Consider the following 21,411-nt stretch of genomic DNA (forward strand, 5'->3'; position numbering starts at 1 on the left):
CATCATTGGAAAGGGTTCAAATACGCGAAAGATGTTGGAAAACCAAATAATTTGTGGGACCTGAAGGGTTTTTCCTGAAGAACATTGGTCAGTTTAGCTGTTCAGGCCAAATAAAGGACTCATAAACAACTATCACAAAACAAAACACAGCTGTGGATCATTCAGGTAACAACACGGTATTAAAAATCAAGTGTATGTAAACTTTTGAACGGGGTCATTTTTTCTCTTGTGGTCTCTTATATGTGAAATATCTTATTCAGGTCAGTGCTAAATAAAAAATAACATGCATTTGCATGATATTGTATGATATATATACTACCGGTTCAAAGTTTGGAATAATTAAGTCAGTTTTACAAAAATAAAAGGTTCAAATCTGTTTGTTTTGATAGAAATCAACTCCTGGGGCATAAAACCGTCCATTAAGTTAAAGAAACATCCATACCGAATCTACTGAAAATACAAATTTGTTGTAACCTAAAACATCCCAGATGCAATCTTGGCATGGTCCCTAATATGAAACCACCCAAAAAGATGTTTATGAAAACCCTAAACCAGATTCCTGATGTGCAAAGGGTCTTTGAACTCACCCCAGGACACGTTTGCAAAGGACCCGTGTTCTGTCCCCCGCAGAGACCTAAGACCCATGAAGGTAATCAAGTCCATCCCACCCTCTCCGGTTGTGTCTTTCCCTTTCTGAGAAAATACCTGCGAGGAGGATGGAGATGAATTGTTTGAGTCCATCACCATCACAGGCTTCCTTCCTATGATTCAGAGAGGAGGATATAGGCCATGTTATTACAGACACACCCAAAGAGAGGACAGAAGGACAGACGCCCGATGTCACCTCACCCAGTGTAACACAGCCTAAGAATAGCAGGGCGGAAGGTACAAGGAACATAACGGCTGTTGGAAGAAGAGGATACAGAATCCCAGCATTCACTGTGACCCTTTCATTGCTCTATTCAGGTTTATGCAGCAATATTATTGTTTTATCGAATACATTAAAGTTTATATGTAAAATTAAATGGGTAGGGTAGATTTAGCTAGATTCAAAAATTGTCATACAGAATGTTATGAATAAAGGTGCTTTAAACGGTTCTTCACAGTGATGCCATAGAAGAATCTTTTTTGGTTCCACAAAGAACCATTCAGTCAAAGGTTCTTTAAAGAACCATCTCTTTCTTACCTTTTTAAAATCTGAAGAACCATCTTTCGCCACAAAGAACCTTTTGTGAAACAGAAAGGTTCTTCAGATGTTAAAGGTTCTTTATGGAACCATTTAGACAAAAAGGTTCTTCTGTGGCATCGTGAAGCACCTTTGTTTTTTTTAAAAGTGGAGCACATTGAATTAAACATGAAGTTTTATGATTTTTAAAGTAATAAGTAATGCACTAATGTTAAGACAGTAAATAGTATAGTAATCTAATTACACTGTTGAAGATGCAATTAATTGCTAGCAAGCCGCAGATTCAAAATTTTCTAGTCCTGTTTCTATTCACTCAAACTTCTAGTTAAATAGGATAACGGATTTCAGGATAGTTTACCAACCACACATGCCATTTAAGTGTGCACTGAGTAGAAGAGCAGGTGCAGCACAACAACAAAATTACTTTGAGCACAAAATGTGGTGTTAGATTTGTTCTTTTATAGTTAAGTCTTTATGTAAGCAGCTTAAAGTGGGAGGGTGTGCTGTGCTGCCCTGAGTTATGAGTTACATTGGAAAACGAGATTTACTCGTAACGCATGGTAACAGAGCACTGTGTCACACAACCACAATGAAGAGAAAGCTCACTTTTCAGCCAAGAGTGTTGCACAACCAGAGCTGTGAGGGAAAGCATACAAAAGAGCTGGTAAGGAAGCAAGAGTGAGATAGCGAATGAGTGCAGGCAGTGGTGTGACTGTCTTGGCTTGCCTAGTCAGACTGGAACCCTTTCATTTTTGTTGCAAAAAAGAGAGTCTTTATACACAGTCAATTAAAATTCCTCTCACATTAGGTACAGCATATTACAGCTGGCTGTGTTTGCATCATTCTTGACATCTAATGATAATTATCACCAATAAATAAATAAATAGGGATGGGTTACAAATATTGATTTCTCAATTTTAATCGATCCTCACTTTTTCCAAACGATATTGATTCTTAAATCTTAAAAATTCGATTAGTTTAACCTGTTTTCAGGCAACGAATGCAACATTGTAGTGCACCTCCCATTAAATAAATCACAATAAGCTTTGTGCTTTGTTATTTTTGATAAGAAACAAAGTCTCAGATTTCAAATTTTGTTTGTTTTATTGCAGTATTCAAACAATAAATTATGTTTTGGCACTGTTTAATGTGCAGTGACAAATGTGCAGAGCCTCAGTTCAAGAGTAGTGGCAGCTTTAATACTAGTTGCAGCACAAAATAAACATGAATAAACCAAAGGTATGTTAAAAGAGAGGATATAACTTGCCAAAATCTGTCTAGTCTCATGTTATCGCTCAATCAGTGTTTCACCTGCATCATATATCATCACATTTACCTCAGAAAAAACATATTCGCCGACCATAAACTCAGCTAGAAATATTGACTTAAGAGAGAAACAACTAACTATGTGCACCATATAACATATTTAATATTGTTTTTACTACTTTTCAATGTTTTATTTATGTTTGAATAAATCTGTAAAAAAGGTTTTATGACAGCCACTATTTAATGTTTATATTTCAAAAACAAATTGGAGTAGAAATATAGTTATGCAATTATGCATTTTAACCTAAAGGTTATTATTAACACCCTTATTAATAATAACTATTTATTATAAAATAAATATTTTAATATATTTAAAATATATATATTATTTTTGATGTCCAAGATTTCAGTAGCCGTTACTCCAATCTTCAGGGTCACGTGATCCTTCAGAAATTATTCTAATATCATTATTATCACTGAAAGAAAAAAAAGAAAAAGAAAAAAAAACAGTTGTACTGCTTTACCATTATACTTTTTTTCAGGATTCTTTTAAATTGAAAGTTCAAGAGAAAGTTATTAAATAGACCTTTTTCTGTCATTTTTGATCAATTTAATGCATCTTCACTAGTTCAATATACTGTAGTAATTTCATTTCTATTCATTTCTCTTTTTTTACAAGTATTGTTGCTCATAGTTTTAACTCTAAATGTGGAGTTGAGCAGATCTACATATATTTAAGAGAACTAAATGTAAAACCATTCTACATTTCCCCTTTTCTTTTGTTTTCCCCAAGGCTGATCCTAGATCAAATGGCTTAAGGAATCACATTTAAGTTTGGCCTTAATCTTTAGAGAACAGCATTGATTTAGCGTTCTAATGTATAATGTAGTTTTAGTAAAAAGTTAAACATGCCACTTTCATGGCACACTCTTGAAAATAAAGGTTCTTTATTGGCATCAATGATTCCATGAAGAACCTTGAACATCCATGGAACCTTTCAAATGCAGAAAAGGTTCTTTATAGTTGAAAAAGGTTCTTCAGAATCTTCTTTTTTCAAATGGTTATTTTAAGAATTGTTCACTGAAAGGTTCTTGGGGAACCAAAAATGATTCTTCTAGGGCATCCCTGCAAAAACACCCCATTGGAATCTTTATTTTTTTAATAGCGCATCTACTTCTTTGTCCTTTTGGTGCTCAATATATAAAGAAACCATGAAATAAGTTACTGAAAATTTAAAAAGCCTCCCTTTTCCAGACAAAATGATATCATTAATCATAACAAGAATCATCAAAACAACACAAAATCTTAGTTCAGCCCACAAGGTAGCCACTGCCAACATCCACACTGAAGCTGCTCTTATGAGAACGATTCCACCCAGTTCCTGTGCTTGTTTCTCCTCCCATTCATGAAAAGACACATTCTTCCTTCTCTTTTGTACTCTTGAGGCACATGGCCAATGCCAATTGGACTGCTAGAGAACACGGAGGCTAGGCGGGCAGCATTCACAATGTGCAGGCTATGCACCCCACTGAAGTCACCAACAGAAGGGCCATTCTAGACGAGTCCACTGGTGAAGGCCTATTAACACATTCCACTTCGTTCCATTTATTCAAGAGGCTCGTGTTCATTCACGTGCAGGCCACATAACAGCAGCCTATCTATGTGGCCAAGCTTGCTTTGACATCACCACGATAACACATACAAAGTGGAGCCCATGTGTTGTCCACAGTGTGGTTTGTATGCGACTGCATCTATTAGATTCCTTTCAAAGTGGTTAACCGCAGTTCAGCAAGTAAAGCGATTCAAAGTGGGTGATTTCTCAAAGATTAGAAAGACTTTGTGTTTACAGGTAATTATGCCCGCACACTTGTGTATCTGTGTGTAATACAGTCAACTCAGTCAACAGATCATTTCTATCCAACAACAGCATTTTCCACCCAGTTAACACTAGTTTGGGGAATTTACAAAACAGCACAATAAGCATATCTTAATCTGTGTATGCAAGTGAAATACTTCATACACCAACTAAACAGACGATGTTAATGAGGTATATGCAGTGTTTTCAAAACAGAGGAATCTAAAGATTAGACTGTCAACAAGCATGTCTGCTCCACCCGGCACTTCTCTGTGTTTTTCCCCCCACCCTGAGTAAACATAAAATGTTATTTCAATTCAATCTTGTAAGTCAATTGGATGTAATAAGCAAAGTACAGCTTTGAATGGCAAATGATATCTCTATAGTATAAAACCGTCCAGCAAACATACCGCCATTAGAGTTTTTAACTGTATCTGGGATCACAAGTTTTTTTTTTTTTTTTTTTTTTTTTTTTCCAATTCCCAAATGGAAAGCTACTAATCCTCAGTGTTTTAATTTTAATGAGTTGCGCTTTGGCACCCATTCATGAATGGGTTTTAACTAGTTTTACATCTCAGGAACATACTGACCACTGCTAATCCTCTTGTGATTTTTTTTTAAACCAAAGCCTGTGGAAAACAGGCCTTTAATCGCATGGCGCTGGAATATACCAGGCATTTATTAAATTAGGTTTCATAAAATAAGTTTTCTTATATTCTACTGAATTTGTATCAAGCACAAAATTTCCTTCTCTTTCACATGCTGAAACATAGTAGCTTACGTCAGGGATAATTTGGAAGAAAATATAGAAAGTTGTATATAATTTATGAGGAAAAACATGATGTACAAAGAACAGACTACGCAAAACGATTAGATAAATGCGTAAACCAATGCATCAATAACTCACTATCTAGTCTTGCATTTTTAAGATAAATTATCTGTTTAATTATATCAGAACATAAATTGTACAGACATGACAAAGTGAGTTACCAACACTCTGCGTGCCACAACAAGGACACGGTGTTCTATTGAAGCTAAAAAAGGGAAGTTGTGATTCTGCTGAACTGGGTTTATATTAGAACAACTAACAAAAGATGAGAGCTGGAAACAAATGAATGCAAGCCTGATGGGATTAATACCTTTAAAGATACAAATACACATTAAAATCAGATTGTCAGTTGATTAAATTAGTCTCAAAGGTTGCATTTAATCTTCGTAAGTGGGTAAAAAGCACATCTTTTATCTAACAGCAATGCCATATTATGGTATTCAGTGAATTACGTAACAGCTATTGGATCAGAAATAATCTTTAGGCAAATTGATGATCAAAATCATCCCCACATGTATTGAAAGACAGAGACTTTCCCACATGTATATAGACCTCAGTAGAGTCTCACTTTTAGTTAATTGTCTTTTTCTTTGTACACATTGCTAAGTATAGTTATAACTACTGAGTTTATATTTGACCCTGGAAAACCAGTTCTAAGTAGCACAGGTATTTTGACAACTTCAAAGGCAATTTTCTCAATAGTTTTTTTTTTTTTTTTTTGCACCCTCAGTTTCTAGATTTTCAGAGTTGTATCTCAGCCAAGTATTGTCCTATCCAGGCACGTGCACAGGTAGGGCTCAACCTGTGCAGAGCACATGCCCTTTTTGTAATTACACTTGGAAGTGCCCTTTTTGGGGGGATTTTTTTTTTTTTTTTTTGTAAATAAATCAGTGCTATTGGTAACCCTTTACGTCTGTTTGTCTTTTTAACAAATATTTAACCAATTAAAGGCATTAAAAAGCGCGTCTCTTAGAAGGTGGTGGAGGGGTTCGTGGAGGGGTTGGGGGGGTGCCCTTTTTTGAGTTTCAGCACATGCCCCTCAAAAGATCTGTGCACGGCCCTGGTCCTATCCTAACAAACCGTTCATCAATGGAAAGCTTATTTATTCAGTATAAAAGTAAAAAAAAAAAAAAAAAAAAAACTTATGACTGGTTTTGTGGTCCAGGGTCACATATAACTTTGTAATAAACAAATAAATGTTGGTATAAAATGTGCTATAACCCAAGTTTAAAAAAAAAATCATTTTCAAGCTAGTGTTACAAATGTGATGGATTTTTCGATTATGAATATCACGATTTCTTGTTCGGAATGTTAACATTCAGAGACTAAAAACACTTTTAGGACTTCATTTTTTTAATAACTACAGAATAAAAAGAGTGTATCTTCATTAACTCATGTAGACATGAACTATGTTAAGCAATATTCTATGTACAGTATGTAGGTTTATATGCAGCTTTAAAGTATTTATATAGTGTTCAGCACTTACATTGAAATACTCATTGACTCATTCTTTTATTCAACCATACATTTGTTTGTTTGCATAAGGATAGGCTTTCGCCGTACTATCACAAAACAGAACAAAACCAGCTTCACTCTCTCATTACTACAAGAGGGGTGGGCTTTGTGTTTAGTTCAAACGCCCCTGTGACAAACAGTGAGTCACGCCAAGACTCGCTTAAGCGCCGGTGTTGGTTTCGTGGCGGTACGTCACGGTTCCTCATATTTATTCAGCGAGGAGGCAGCGGCATCGACTAAACTGGCTGCTTCTGGTTTCAAGACACATAAATACAAAGCGAGACGTTGCGAATATACAAAGAATAGAGGATCGCTCTCCGCTTTACGCTGAAGACGACAAAGTCAGGTAAAGGCCGTACTAAATAAGATGATTTGTGTGTGTTTATACCGCTACGGTACTCCGCGTTTTAATGATGTAGGTTGTAAACAGGAGAAACGGTGAATCCAAACAAAATCGTAAACAAAACTGACTCGCAGGACTGATCAGTGTTTTCACACTGGACCGAAGGTGTTTCTCTGTCCTTTTCGTTTTTTGTTTTTTTTCCGTTATTTTTTTCGAAAGCACAGTCTATTGTCTGTTACAATTCAGTTTTCATTGAGCTGCTTCTAATAACGCGCTGTTGTTTTAAGGCATATAAATTATGACTTACATGTTGAGTTAGCTAAAATAGCTACAATAAAAGGTGATGGTTGATTTCATGAAAAGGATATTTGGCAAATGCTATAGGTTGACCTTTATTTATTTTTTTTATCATTGGAGGCCACTCGCCCGTGACAGTATGTAGTTACGTGGCAGCGCTGATTCCACTGGACGCACTTTGTGCTCCTACTTTATCATCAGCCAAACTTCGCTTATCTCAACTCAAATGACCCAGTGCTTTAGGCTTTATGTACACACAGCTATTTCAAATCAATCATATATGACCATGCAAGCATAATAATAGGCTAACTGATTAATTTGTATAGATAAAATCCTTTCCTGTAGCTACAAGATCAGGAAAGAGATTCCTCTACCGGCTTGGTGAAGGTTATCTTCTCCACATAGACAGTTCCTGTCCTGTTTTATTTCCTGTAAGTCTTAAATATGGGACTGTTTAACAATTCCAAGTCTTTTTTAACAAAGGGACCATGCTGATAATGTAGGATGGGATGAGGGGAAAACTTTTTCAGCGGTGATATACATCCTTTGTCCTACAATGTGTGACTGGGGGGGGGCATTATAGAGTATGTAGGTTGTGTTTTCAGAGTGTCTGCCTCCCCCAAAGCCCACCCTTAATCTCTGGCAAGTGAGGTGCCGGGACACGTTGTGTGGTTATTGTCCTGCTACAAGGATAATGCTTATAAAGTCCACAGAAAGAAAAAAAAAATGTTCAAGCCACAGTGATGTAAGAGTAGTGCTATCTGAGGCTGCTCAAATAGGAGAGTTTCAAAATACATCAGTTACTTCTCTTTTTATTGTGAGACAATGTCTCTAGTTTCATTTTGCATCAGATTTGCTGTCGTTTTGAAACTTTTTTCTTATGATTTACATTGATCACTGTCTAATAACAAGGGGCAAAAGTGCCTAAAACATCTAGTGATGCTAACAGGGAACATAAGGGTTTGTTTAAAAAAAATTAAAGTTTGAAAGACAGTCTTATATGGGTCATCTAATGTCCAATCAGTGGACTGGAACAATGAAAACCATGCCTCATATACACTACATCTAGTTTTCCGTTATGACCTCATTCTAACTTCACAAGATATGACCTTCTCTTCTGTGGCCTCTGCCTTGAAACCAGATGTACCAAAAGGCAGGGACTTTCTCATGCATACAATGTTTCGTACACAGGCCTTCTCAACCATGACCACTGTGTTGAAAAAAAAAAAGGTGAACGTCTGTAGTTATGTTTTATTTGGTACAGCTGTTTGAAATGCCTTCAGGAAGTTCTGATGTGCTCCACGATCTAGAGAGCACTCGTTCTGCTAAACATTGCACATACACTCTGGTTGTCAAACTGCGAGAGATTGGAACGGATGCAGTTAGGACCTGCAGTTGCACTTGAGGTTATCCAGACCTTTTCATTTCAGGACCCCATCAAAGAACCTCTCCACCTCAGGAGCATCTTTCCTAGGAGTTTCTGTGAGTCACTGATAAACATCTTACTGCTTCTCTCAGTTCAACAGGAGGTCAGTGGAGATCAAGGAGATGACACATTCACAGGCACATCTCATACTATCACTGCTGGCAGTAACCAAAGAGCTGATTTAGAAGCAGCTTCTGCTTAAGTTATAAATGACAAGAATAGTCTAAGTTTAACTTCTTAAAGCATTGTTATATTTTCCAGAATCTGGAAAAACTTGACCCTGTAATTTTGGATATAGGCTACAGCTGCAAAGCTCGTCTATAGTTGGGTTGTTTTTCTAGCTGTAGGCCACACATAGAGATTTCTAGAATGCTTCATGCTTCCAGCAGTTCAGTGTAAGAAAATATTATGTGTTTACCTAATCCTTATTACATAAATATTACTTCACGTTATAGCTAGGATAAGGTTTCATATTTTGCGATTTTGCCCTGACAATGGTTGTGGATCAATTAACTTTGAAAATCTATCATTTGTATTTGTAACAAACCATCTGAAGTTTTTAGTTCAGCCATATGTAAAATTTGCTGATGTGTGGCTAAATTCAATTGAGGTAACATGCTGAGAATTCTCAAGAAGGAAACAACCTATTCTTGTAGTAGCAGATACAATGCAGCCACCAACTGGCTCCTTTTAGTATTTATAATAAGTGTTCTGATTGTCATTGTGCGTCACAGAAGCCGCAGGCAGCCATTCCTGACCTCTCAACAGTCTGATAACAAACTGTGTTAATGAATTTGGCCTGTGCAAACTCCCAACAGGAGGTTATTGTGGTTTGTACTGAGGGCATAGTAGCCACAACCTCATTCATTTAAATCATATTCATTCACAGTTGTCCATCTCTTCCTCATTGCATGCGCAAGGCTATGCCTACGGGGTACAACAACAGTGTTGACAGATAAGGAGTGTGTGCAGTTGCATATGATACAAAGAAGAGAACATTGTCCTTTCACTTTGATGAAAGGAAAAACTCAGTTTAGTCCACGATAATAACGTCCTTTATCCATGACAATATTCCCTTATGACTCTTCCTTGATAAACTTCTCTTATGAGGTGTGTCCAACATCAGGTGCATCTTTTCCTTGTGGCTGTCGTTGTGTTTACGTGAAGGCCTTGCCTGAAAAGCCTGAACGGAAATGTGAAGAGCACATTCATTTCCTTGTGGCTATCACAGTGTAATTATTTTCACAGCCACATACAGGCCATTTCCATTTACTAGTGTAATGGGTTCTGTATGATGACATTTGACTGATTCTCAGTTCAAATCTTTACCCATCTGAGGACACAAATTCACTCTTCACCGGCCTTTTTGCTTGGTCTTCATTCTTGTTCAGCACTGTGGTGCTATAAACACTCTCAACATGAGGTTGGCGATAAGAAACCTTACTTTGGTAATGGTGTTATTTAAGGTTGTGCTTTGAAAAGACACTGTGTTGCAGTCATTCCTATAAACCACATGGTCAAAGATGTAAAGTTCTGTATCTTTGATGTGTTCTTCCGTTCTGTGAATAATCTTGATTACTTGTCTTGCTGGAGGGCTTGCTGTTCACTCTAATAGTTTATCCCCATCTGACCTTTCCCCAGATTCCCTAGAAGAAGAGTTTGGACGGCATGCAAAGTTGTGAAATATCTTCAGACAGCACTGATGATCCTCTTAGTAGTGCTTTACACAGACATCGACAACCGCGAATAGTAGTAATTGGCGCGGGCTTGGCTGGCCTTGCCGCCACAAAAACCCTCTTGGAGAACGGCTTCACCAATGTCACGGTGCTAGAAGCCTCAGACCGTATCGGAGGCAGAGTGCAAAGCATTCAGTACGGTGAGACAAGTATCTGGTTATGATAGCATCCCTTTTATTGCTTCATCCTGAACCTTCTCAGATCAAAAAATGTGTCTTTTCATGGTGCCTCTCTCATCTTCCTCTTTCTACAGGTAAAACCACTTTGGAACTTGGAGCAACCTGGATCCATGGGGCAAATGGGAACCCCATCTACCACCTGGCTGAGGACAATGGGCTACTGGAGCACACCACTGAGGAGGAAAGGAGTGTGGGCCGCATCAGCCTCTATGCCAAGAATGGTGTGGCCCACTACCAGACCAACAACGGCGAACGGATCCCAAAGGATCTGGTGGAGGAGTTCAGTGACCTGTACAATGAGGTGATTGAAGAGCTGAGTGCAGCCTCTTTTGATGTAGCCTATTGCCTCTATAAGGCTTGATTACCTTGGATGCAGTATGGCCCTGTTTTCAGCTGGTATCAAGACATGCTTTCAGCAATCCAATCATATTGAGATGCATTTCAAGGCACTTGAAAATTTGCTCATTAATGCCCTCACGCGACCTGAAACAGTCCAGAGAATCTCAGCATTTTTGTTCCTTAATATACCTGCTCAACATTTTGTTGGTTAACTATGACTGTTACTTTGTTACTGTCTGCTGAACAAACTGCTAAGTCATCTGACTCTGCCCTCTTTGAAGAAGTTGTTATTTTTTTGCCAGTGAAAGCACTTTTCACTTCAAACTCACAGCTGCCAGAGTAGTCACAGAACACAAAGTCATGTGTTCTGTGGTTGTTATCTCATCCTGAGCTGGTGTTCTCAGATTGAGCCTTTCCAACCCAATCTCATGGCAAGTCATATTTTACGAGGTGGACAATTTGTACAACCTCACTCACAAACCTAAACCTACCAGTCACTGGGATCTAGACAAATCGTACGAGTGAGGTTGTATGAATTTCTATGAATTCTGTCATCATTTAAAGATCCTCATGATGTTCCAAACCTGTTTGACTTTTTCTTCTGTGGAATATAACAGAAGATATTTTGAGAAATATTTCATTGTTTTTTGTTTATACAATAGAAGTCAGTGGTCAATGACATTCTTCAAAATGTCTTCTTGTATAAAGGTTTGGAACAACACATAGAAGATGACAGAATTGCAATATTTTGACCCAAGTGTATTCCAACCTCAGTAACTAATGCAATTAAACCCTTGTTTGTGTTAAGGCTAGCTCCATGATCCGATGACTCTACAATCTCTCTCTCCTAATCTTGTTGAACAACATCCTTGGTGCAGGTGTACGAGCTGACTCAGGAGTTCTTCCAGAATGGAAAGCCTGTGGGAGCCGAGAGTCAAAACAGTGTGGGGATCTTCACACGAGATGTGGTGCGCAAGAAGATCATGCTTGATCCCTATGACTCGGAAAGCACCAAGAAACTCAAGTTATCTATGCTACAACAGTACCTCAAGGTGAGCAGGGCTGTAATGTTTAAGAGAGATTCTTCATACATAAATCAAGGTTTCAACTATCAAAGGGTAGTTAAAAAAACAAGATATATCTCTATAGACCTGATTTTGAAATTGTATGTGTGGCATCATGCTTGTCATAGCCATAACAAGCCACAACCGGAAATAACTTCATTTTGTGAGCATATTTACAGAAACTCTATGACAACATCAACCACATTGAACCTTTGTAAGATAACAGTGACGTCAAGCTCACTGCTGTGCATGTTTCCCACTCACTTGCAACAGAGAGTTTCTCTTGCGAAATACAAAGGGGTGTGGATTCCAAACATATTACTGTTTTAATCATTTCCCACACTTTGACCTAGACTCACAATGGGCTTGTATTTACAATTCATGAAATAATTAAACTTCTTTATAAAAGCCTTCCCAGTACTGTTTGTGTTTAGTCAGGCTATTCACAGAAATTCTCATAGTAATAAAAGCTCTGGATTACTGTGGTAAAAGTAGGACAGACATTGAATGTCATCCTGTAATGCTAGAGGTTATGGGAGGAAGGGGCAGGACCAGAAAAAGCACTCAGCTGGCCATATGCCTGTTAGACTATGACTGCCTGTGTTTGTTTACAGCAGTACAAAGTGGAAGTGTAACCTTAGAATAAATGGTGTGTTTAGCAGAGCTCAAGCATTTTCTGTGTGAAAACAACAGTAAATGAATCTTTGCAAGGCTATTTATCAATGGTCATCAAAATACCTCAACAGCAAGATGTTGGTAAGTCACTGGTAATGCGCAATTTCTTCTTTTCTTAATATCTTCTTTTGTGCCTCAGGTGGAGAGCTGCGAAAGCAGTTCCCCCAGCATGGATGAAGTGTCTCTAAGTGAGTTTGGTGAGTGGACCGAGATTCCCGGCGCTCACCACGTCATTCCTGCTGGTTTCATTAAAATCATTGAGATTCTGGCTCAAGACATCCCAAGTCGTGTCCTCCGCCTCAGCAAGCCTGTCCGCCGCATCCACTGGAACTGCAGTTCCCATGATACAGAGGAAATTGTAGACCAGGTTGACCATAACCAGGACCAACGGCCCAGCCATTCTCCGGTCTGTGTGGAGTGCGAAGATGGTGAGTGTCTGCTGGCAGACCACGTGATCGTTACGGCTTCTCTTGGGGTCCTGAAGAAAGCTCACGAGACGTTCTTCTCACCAGGACTGCCGCTAGACAAGGCACAGGCCATCCAGAAACTGGGCATTAGCACTACCGACAAGATCTTTCTAGAGTTTGCAGAGCCCTTCTGGAGCCCAGAGTGCAACAGCATTCAGTTTGTGTGGGAGGACGAGGCACAACTGGAGAGCCAGGCGTACCCGGAAGAGCTGTGGTACCGAAAGATCTGCAGCTTTGATGTGCTGTATCCGCCGGAGCGCTATGGCCATATGCTAAGTGGCTGGATCTGCGGAGACGAGGCCCTGCGCATGGAAAGGTGTGACGACGAAACTGTGGCAGAGATATGCACTGAACTACTGCGTCAATTTACAGGTGAGCACATGCACAAGTAGTGTCCACAAGATTCTTGCCATTTGGAAATCCTGTTTAAACTATAACCAAAACAAAAAAATTACACCTCTCTTAATTCTCTGCAGTAAATTATGTCATTGAATTGCACTTAATTTCCCACTACCACTAAGCCTTCAGAGTACTGTAACCTTTCTTTGGCATTTGTCATTAGAAGAAAGAGCATTGTTAATGTGTTGTTTGCATAATGATATTTCAGCTTCGCAATACCTTTCCCCTGATTCATATAATCCCTGTTTTGATGCTCTAAAGAGCTGCATTTACACAACAATCAAGGTAAATAATTTCCAGACAGGAGATTTGTGTACAGTCGTGGCCAAAAGTTTTGAGAATGACACAAATATTAGTTTTCACAAAGTTTGCTGCTAAACTGCTTTTAGATCTTTGTTTCAGTTGTTTCTGTGATGTACTGAAATATAATTACAAGCACTTCATACGTTTCAAAGGCTTTTATCGACAATTACATGACATTTATGCAAAGAGTCAGTATTTGCAGTGTTGGCCCTTCCTTTTCAGGACCTCTGCAATTCGACTGGGCATGCTCTCAATCAACTTCTGGGCCAAATCCTGACTGATAGCAACCCATTCTTTCATAATCACTTCTTGGAGTTTGTCAGAATTAGTGGGTTTTTGTTTGTCCACCCGCCTCTTGAGGATTGACCACAAGTTCTCAATGGGATTAAGATCTGGGGAGTTTCCAGGCCATGGACCCAAAATTTCAACGTTTTGGTCCCAGAGCCACTTAGTTATCACTTTTGCCTTATGGCACGGTGCTCCATCGTGCTGGAAAATGCATTGTTCTTCACCAAACTGTTGTTGGATTGTTGGAAGAAGTTGCTGTTGGAGGTTGTTTTGGTACCATTCTTTATTCATGGCTGTGTTTTTAGGCAAAATTGTGAGTGAGCCCACTCCCTTGGATGAGAAGCAACCCCACACATGAATGGTCTCAGGATGCTTTAATGTTGGCATGACACAGGACTGATGGTAGCGCTCACCTTTTCTTCTCCGGACAAGCCTTTTTCCAGATGCCCCAAACAATCGGAAAGAGGCTTCATCTGAGAATATGACTTTGCCACAGTCCTCAGCAGTCCATTCGCCATACTTTTTGCAGAAGATCAATCTGTCCCTGATGTTTGTTTTTTTTTGGAGAGAAGTGGCTTCTTTGCTGCCCTTCTTGACACCAGGCCATCTTCCAAAAGTCTTTGCCTCACTGTGCGTGCAGATGCGCTCACACCTGCCTGCAGCCATTCCTGAGCAAGCTCTGCACTGGTGGCACTCCGATCCCGCAGCTGAATCCTCCTTAGGAGACGATCCTGGCGCTTGCTCGACTTTCTTGGAAGCCTTCTTAACAAGAATTGAACCTCTTTCCTTGAAGTTCTTGATGATCCTATAAATGGTTGATTTAGGTGCAATCTTAGTAGCCACAATATCCTTGCCTGTGAAGCCATTTTTATGCAACACAATGATGGCTGCACGCGTTTCTTTGCAGGTCACCATGGTTAACAATGGAAGAACAATGATTTCAAGCATCACCCTCCTTTTAACATGTCAAGTCTGCCATTCTAACCCAATCAGCCTGACATAATGATCTTGTGCTCGTCAACATTCTCACCTGAGTTAACAAGACGATTACTGAAATGATCTCAGCAGGTCCTTTAATGACAGCAATGAAATGCAGTGGAAAGTTTTTTGGGGGGATTAAGTTAATTTTCATGGCAAAGAAGGACTATGCAATTCATCTGATCACTCTTCATAACATTCTGGAGTATATGCAAATTGCTATTATAAAAACTTAAGCAGTAACTTTTCCAATTTCCAATATTTATGTAATTCTCAAAACTTTTGGCCACGACTAGAGTTTCAGGGATTTAATGCATTCAAGTTTGTCATCCAGTTTTGTTACATGCATTATATTTCTCTATGACAAAAAGGCAAGAAGGATTTTCCTGTTAAATCAGGATAGAAAAGGGACCTCTGACAAGGTGACTGGTATAAATGTATAGACAATGGCTCTAAAGTTTCCAGGGTCATGTAAAAGATTGTACTGAACTGTAAACAACTCTGGTTTCTCTTCCACTGTAACCCTTTCATGACAGAACACAAGTCAAATATAAGGGTCAATGCACACATTCTCTGTGGATGATGAACAGACTGGCATTCCTCTTAACTAGGTCAGTGTGTTTTAATCCAGATCCACAGCAGGTTTCCCTCCCATCTGCCCCAGACAGTTATAATTAGTGTGCAGAAATCGGATTTGGTCACACCTTACCACTGATAATTGAAAGGTACCCTAATTTCTGTCATTATATGACAGTAGATTTAGGATTAACTTCCCTTGTTTCAACACGTGCCCACTAAACCTACACCACCAAAACAAACATACATCAGTGTAAAAGAACAACACCTTACATTACACTTTAAAAGAAAAAAGGATTTGTGTACAAAGTATTCTCTTGGTTAGCTGGGTTGAAAATTGTAGCAACGATGCATTATAGCAAAAAGTCAATTAATTTTGATGTTTCTAACAGGGAACCAGAATATTCCGAAACCAAGGAGGATCCTGCGCTCCTCGTGGGGCAGTAATCCTTATATCCGGGGTTCTTACTCCTTCACTCGAGTGGGCTCCAGCGGCAGAGATGTGGAGAAACTAGCTGAGCCACTGCCTTATATTAAGAACACTAAGGCTCCAGTGAGTTGAAATTTTCACTTTTGTTTTGCAAAATTGCAGTATGAGCTTAACATAGTTAAAGGTGCCATAGAATGGAAAACTGAATTTACCTTGGCATAGTTAAATAATAACAGTTCAGTACATGGACATGACATACCATGAGTCTCAAACACCATCGTTTCCTCCTTCTTATATAAATCTAGTATTTGCAAAAGACCACCGAAAAATAGGTCAATTCCAACATAACACCGACTGTTACGAAACTTTCCCCGGGATCGTTAATAGTTATGCCTCCAACATTTGCATCGCTCAATCATCAGTAACGTCAGCACATCAGTAAAACAAGGCGAGTCACTGAAGGGACACGGTTAGCTTAATCCTAGCGCTAGTCTGTTACATTGCAGTCCAAAAGATTTCACTTACCACATAAACAGAGAGATGACTGTGCTGATGATGGTGAATGATGGAGAAATAACTTTGCTGATGATGGCGAATGATTTACAGATCCCGAGTTTCACTGAGAATCAGCTGAACTTGTGTGGTAAGAAGCACTCCCTCTGCATTATAACGTTACACAGAGCTATCACAGTAATGAGACTAAAATGTCGGCGATTCAAAACGCAGATTCAACAAACCTCATATTAAAAGCGGCTAGAGCTCCTAATTAAATATATATTTTTGTCAATGTGCCAGCTATAGAGTTGAGCCGCTCTGTGAAACAGCCAATCAGAGCAGAGCTCATTATTATTCATGAAGCTTCCAAATAAGGCAAAAACAGAGCATTTCATTCTAGGGTCAAATCCTAGGGTTGTAAATTGACCTGTAAAACGGTTTCTGGAAATTTCTTTGCCCTTTCCTATGCCATAAACCTTCTTTGTAGATATCAGAGAACAATTTAAAATATTCTCTCAATGCATTCTATGGTACCTTTAAGGTATCTGAATTTATGCAGTAGCTTTTTGGAACAACAAAGTATATGTAAGTATCATTTAGGGCTGTGCAATTAATCGAAATTCGGATTCGATTTCTGCTTCAAACCATCATGAAAATGCAGTAATCGAGATGAAACTATTATTGCGCCCCACCCCTTACCAGTGGCGCGATTTTGCTCCTCTATAAAAGCCTCCATTTCACATGCAAATCAGCAAAATCATGTAACGTGACTTTCATAAAACAGGACGTGCTTGATTTATCAATGTTTCTTTGTACTGTTTTTAAAAGCGCGTAAGAAAACTTGTGCTGTTCTGTGTATGCGCTCAGAGACGGACATGTAAAGTTATCTTTTAGCTCAAGGTGCGCACCTAAATGGTCAAATGCACACAAAAATATTTCAGAATGAGGTGCTTGGTGATTATTCATGTAAACTCTCGTCAGTTATGTCTTAAATTATTATAAACGGTTGAGAATGAAAATGCACCTGTAACAGTATATGGCATCAAATAATATTCCTTCTGCCGTCTCTGTGCTTAATATTAATAAAATGTAAAAATACAAAAAGAAAAATCACTCACAGCTCTTGAATTTTGTAGTTTTGTAGTTTTAATAAGAAGCAAAGCATGTTTAACTATTACAGTGAAGACGCTGTTTTATTTTACATTCAAATAATTCTATTTAATTTCTATAGTATTGTTAGACTTTTTTAGACTTTTTCAGTATTTTTTTTTAAAGCACTGTTTTTTTATTTGTATATTTTTTTCTGCTGTATTGCTATCTTTAAATTAATCACTAATATAAAGTTTTGGACCCAGTCATAATCGTGTTAAATAATCGTGATTACAATATTGATCAAAATAATCATGATTATGATTTTTGCCAAAATCGAGCAGCCCTAGTATCACTGCTTTTTATAGGTGCCTATATCTGCCTGTTAAACCAAAAATAGCAGGTGCTTCGAATACTGTTTAGAACCTCTTACACGGCCTCTTCGCTTCAAGTCATTGTTTGAATTTCCCATGACTGCTCTAAAGTCAGGCTGACCCGAGTTGCTTGCATGGTGTTTTTTTAAAATGTGTTATGTTGAGCTGTGCAGCACTGAGACTGAAATTTGAGTCAGATGAGAAGGTTGAGTTGTACAAGGGCCAGACAGACACGCACATCTACGCACACAAACATGCTCTGGCCAATTAAGGGTCTGAAAGGAACAGTCTGACCCCGCAAAGCATGCTGCACAAAAAGAACAAGTGGCTGGAGACTGTTAAATCACTTTTCTATAGCAGGAAGATAGAAACTAAATCGCTTACTGGGCCCCAGGGCAGTAATGTTGTAGAGCACATGTTTGGTCAAGCTAACTCTTTGTTGTTCTTTCCTTTTCTTTTATCTAAAGCCTCTACAGGTGTTGTTTGCTGGGGAGGCCACCCATAGAAAATACTATTCCACTACCCATGGTGCTTTGTTGTCAGGGCAGAGGGAGGCCAACCGCTTGATCGAGCTGTACCAGTACTCCTTTGGTGCAGAAACCACAAAGCCTAACATTTAAAATAAGTTGCAACAAAAACAAGAACCACTTACTAGTGACAAAAACAAATGTGTTATGTGCTTTCTGTATTTCGAATGATGAAATTATGTATGAAAACCTAGTAGGGGCATTAAACTAATAACAATAAATCCTCTTTATACTGTATTTAAATTAGCGCTCCGTAGATTTTACTTGAGATGTATTGTACAAGGCTGCCATGTGGCGCTATCTCTGGTCCGTATCATTTTTTCTTATTATTTTTAATCCATGTTAATATGTTTCTATAATTTAACAATTTTTGTAAGTGCCTTCTGTATTTAATGTTGTCTTTAAAAATTAAAACAAAAAAAACTTGATATGAATAAAGTGTATGTTAATGTGAAGAACAGTGTGTTTTCTTTTTTTCCAAGTTTGTTTCAAGTTAATCTTCTCTTACTAAACTACCCCCCGGTTTCACAGACAAGGGTTAAGCCTAGTTCTAGACTAAAATGTAAGTCTGAGTTGTTTCAACTGAAATAAAATTGCACTGTTTGATCTTAAAATATATCAGTGCCTTTGTTTCGTCTTAAGATGCACATCAGTAATGTTTTTTTGCAAGCATCTTTATAAAACATTACTTAATTGTCCTAATTGAACTATGGCCTAATCCTGGTTTAGCCTAAGCCCTGTCTGTGAAACCGGGTCTACATATCTTTGAAATATAGTGATTGAACTAACTTACCAGGCTTCAAAGATTTAGGTATTTGTTTTTCTTTTAAATATAGTGCTATTCAGTGCATCATCTAGTGCAACGATACGTTTTTTAAAATACAGTTTTGGCTCTGTATGACTATAAATTGTAGTCTTAGTGCTCTGCTCTATTTTGAAACAATGGTTAGCCACAGGAAAACGAAAATACTGACCGACCACAAGAGGGCAGCGTTGACGTCAGTCTCTGACAGACCTTTTCATTTTTGTGTGAACTATCCCTTTAAGCTGTACAGGATTTAATTAGGCCATTTTAGATGAATCATTAACATACCAAATTAAGGATGACTATCTCGGTTTCATGTTACTGCAGAGCTACACTATTTATTATTAAAAACAACAAAAATGTATCTTTATTTATTATTCTTACTGTTGTTGTTTCCTTTTAAAAAAAAATATATATATATTTTTGTAGAAATTACGTTAATAGTGTTTTTTTTGTAATAATTAATTCCAGTCTGTTTGCCTTTTGAGTTCCATGAGTTGAATGCCCTCAGTGATTCTAAGCTTAATGTATTGACTGCCATCTTCTGGTGGGGAAGAAAATCACTAGACGAGGCTTGTTTAATTATTTGCTACATTTAGCAAGTGTTTCATTCACATCGACATATCCAAGAAAGGTTTCCGTAACTTTTCCCACAGTGTGCCATCTTCTTATCATATATATTTGTAAAATCCCAGAGTCATGATTACAAGTTAAGTTTCAATAACCAAATATAGGCTTATCTTGTGCACAAAATACACGTTTAAATAATATAAAAAGGGAGATAGCTGCTTACCTTTTTAGCTAGATGAGAGGGTCATGACTCTAAAATGGCGCTTTTCGTACCATGAACAGTTTGTAAACTAGTTGATTAACTGTCACCTAAGCAGGGTTGCCAGGTTTTCACAACAAAACCTTCCCAATTGCTACTTGAAACTAGCCCCACTAGTCCCTGTAAAAATCGCGTTCCAGGAGGGTAAAATACACATTTTTGGCGGGGTTCCCCTTTTAAAATTAGCATTCCAGGGACTATATATTATTTGGGGTCGTTTCAACCCGCGGACATGAAAAACAACCCGCGGCAACTGTGTTGAAGCAGCCTATTTCCACGGGAAAACCAAGGACTTGGCAACACAGTTATTGAAAAGGGCGGAGCTATTTGACGACGTTGTTTTCATATCAAGTGATAAGATGCTTAAAAGTTTATGCTTATAATGTAAACGTATTCGTCACTTATATAACATCAAACAAAATTAATATGACACAATTTTTTCCACCTCCCAATTTTTTGATTAGTGATACACTTCATTTGGACAACTTTAAAGGCGGCTTTCTCAATATTTAGATTTTTTGGCACCGTCTGATTCTAGATTTTCAAATAGTTGCATCTCGGCCAAGTATCATCCTATCCTAACAAATCATACAACAACGGAAAGCTTATTTATTCAGCTTCAACTGATGCATAAATCTGAAAAAAATTACCCATACGACTGTTTTTGTGGTCCAGGGTTCACTTTTGTCAACAGTTGCTTTAAACTAGCGGTTTTCAAATTAGGAAAGGTTTAAGAGATAAATAGATTATTTTAAATAATAAAAAGCAACAAAGTATACATGTAGTTTTAAATACATTTTCATCTCTCATACCTTGCAATAAAATAGTTGCATTTGTGTTTTTCATCTGTTACTTGCTCCACTGGTTGTTTTCTTCTTTAAAATTATATTATGAAAAAATGGTGCACATTGTTTTTTATTAAAAAATGTTAGCATAATACAAAGTTAATATTTAAAAAAAATTTAATAATTGTCTTCAATGATTAGACTTCAGTGATGCTAAAAACAAAGCAATTTAAAAAAAAAAGATTTCTGCTTTGTAAGTAACACTGAAACAGCATAACATTTAAAAGAAAAATCATATCACATACTGGGCTCTTTCTATGTAAATTAAAATGTAAATGTAAACTGAGCTTAACTTT

General features: G+C 38.0%; 1 protein-coding gene across 2 annotated transcripts; it reads left to right on the forward strand.

The window, feature by feature from the left end:
• Positions 1-6,854: 6,854 nt before the first annotated feature.
• Positions 6,855-19,094, forward strand: smox (spermine oxidase). 2 transcript variants are annotated; one of them, XM_073842916.1, is made up of 8 exons: positions 6,855-6,997; positions 10,359-10,593; positions 10,707-10,933; positions 11,850-12,023; positions 12,850-13,138; positions 13,223-13,549; positions 16,114-16,274; positions 18,577-19,094. In XM_073842916.1, exons 2-8 carry the CDS (start codon positions 10,386-10,388, stop codon positions 18,727-18,729), a joined length of 1,539 nt encoding a protein of 512 aa, XP_073699017.1. In that variant the 5' UTR covers positions 6,855-6,997; positions 10,359-10,385; the 3' UTR covers positions 18,730-19,094. The 2 variants fall into 2 exon arrangements, with proteins under 2 accessions (XP_073699017.1, XP_073699016.1); XM_073842915.1 differs by having other exon boundaries at positions 12,850-13,549.
• The last annotated feature ends 2,317 nt before the right edge of the window (positions 19,095-21,411 follow it).

This window comes from Garra rufa, chromosome 6 (assembly GCF_049309525.1).
Source record: "Garra rufa chromosome 6, GarRuf1.0, whole genome shotgun sequence".
NCBI classification, from domain to species: domain Eukaryota; kingdom Metazoa; phylum Chordata; class Actinopteri; order Cypriniformes; family Cyprinidae; genus Garra; species Garra rufa.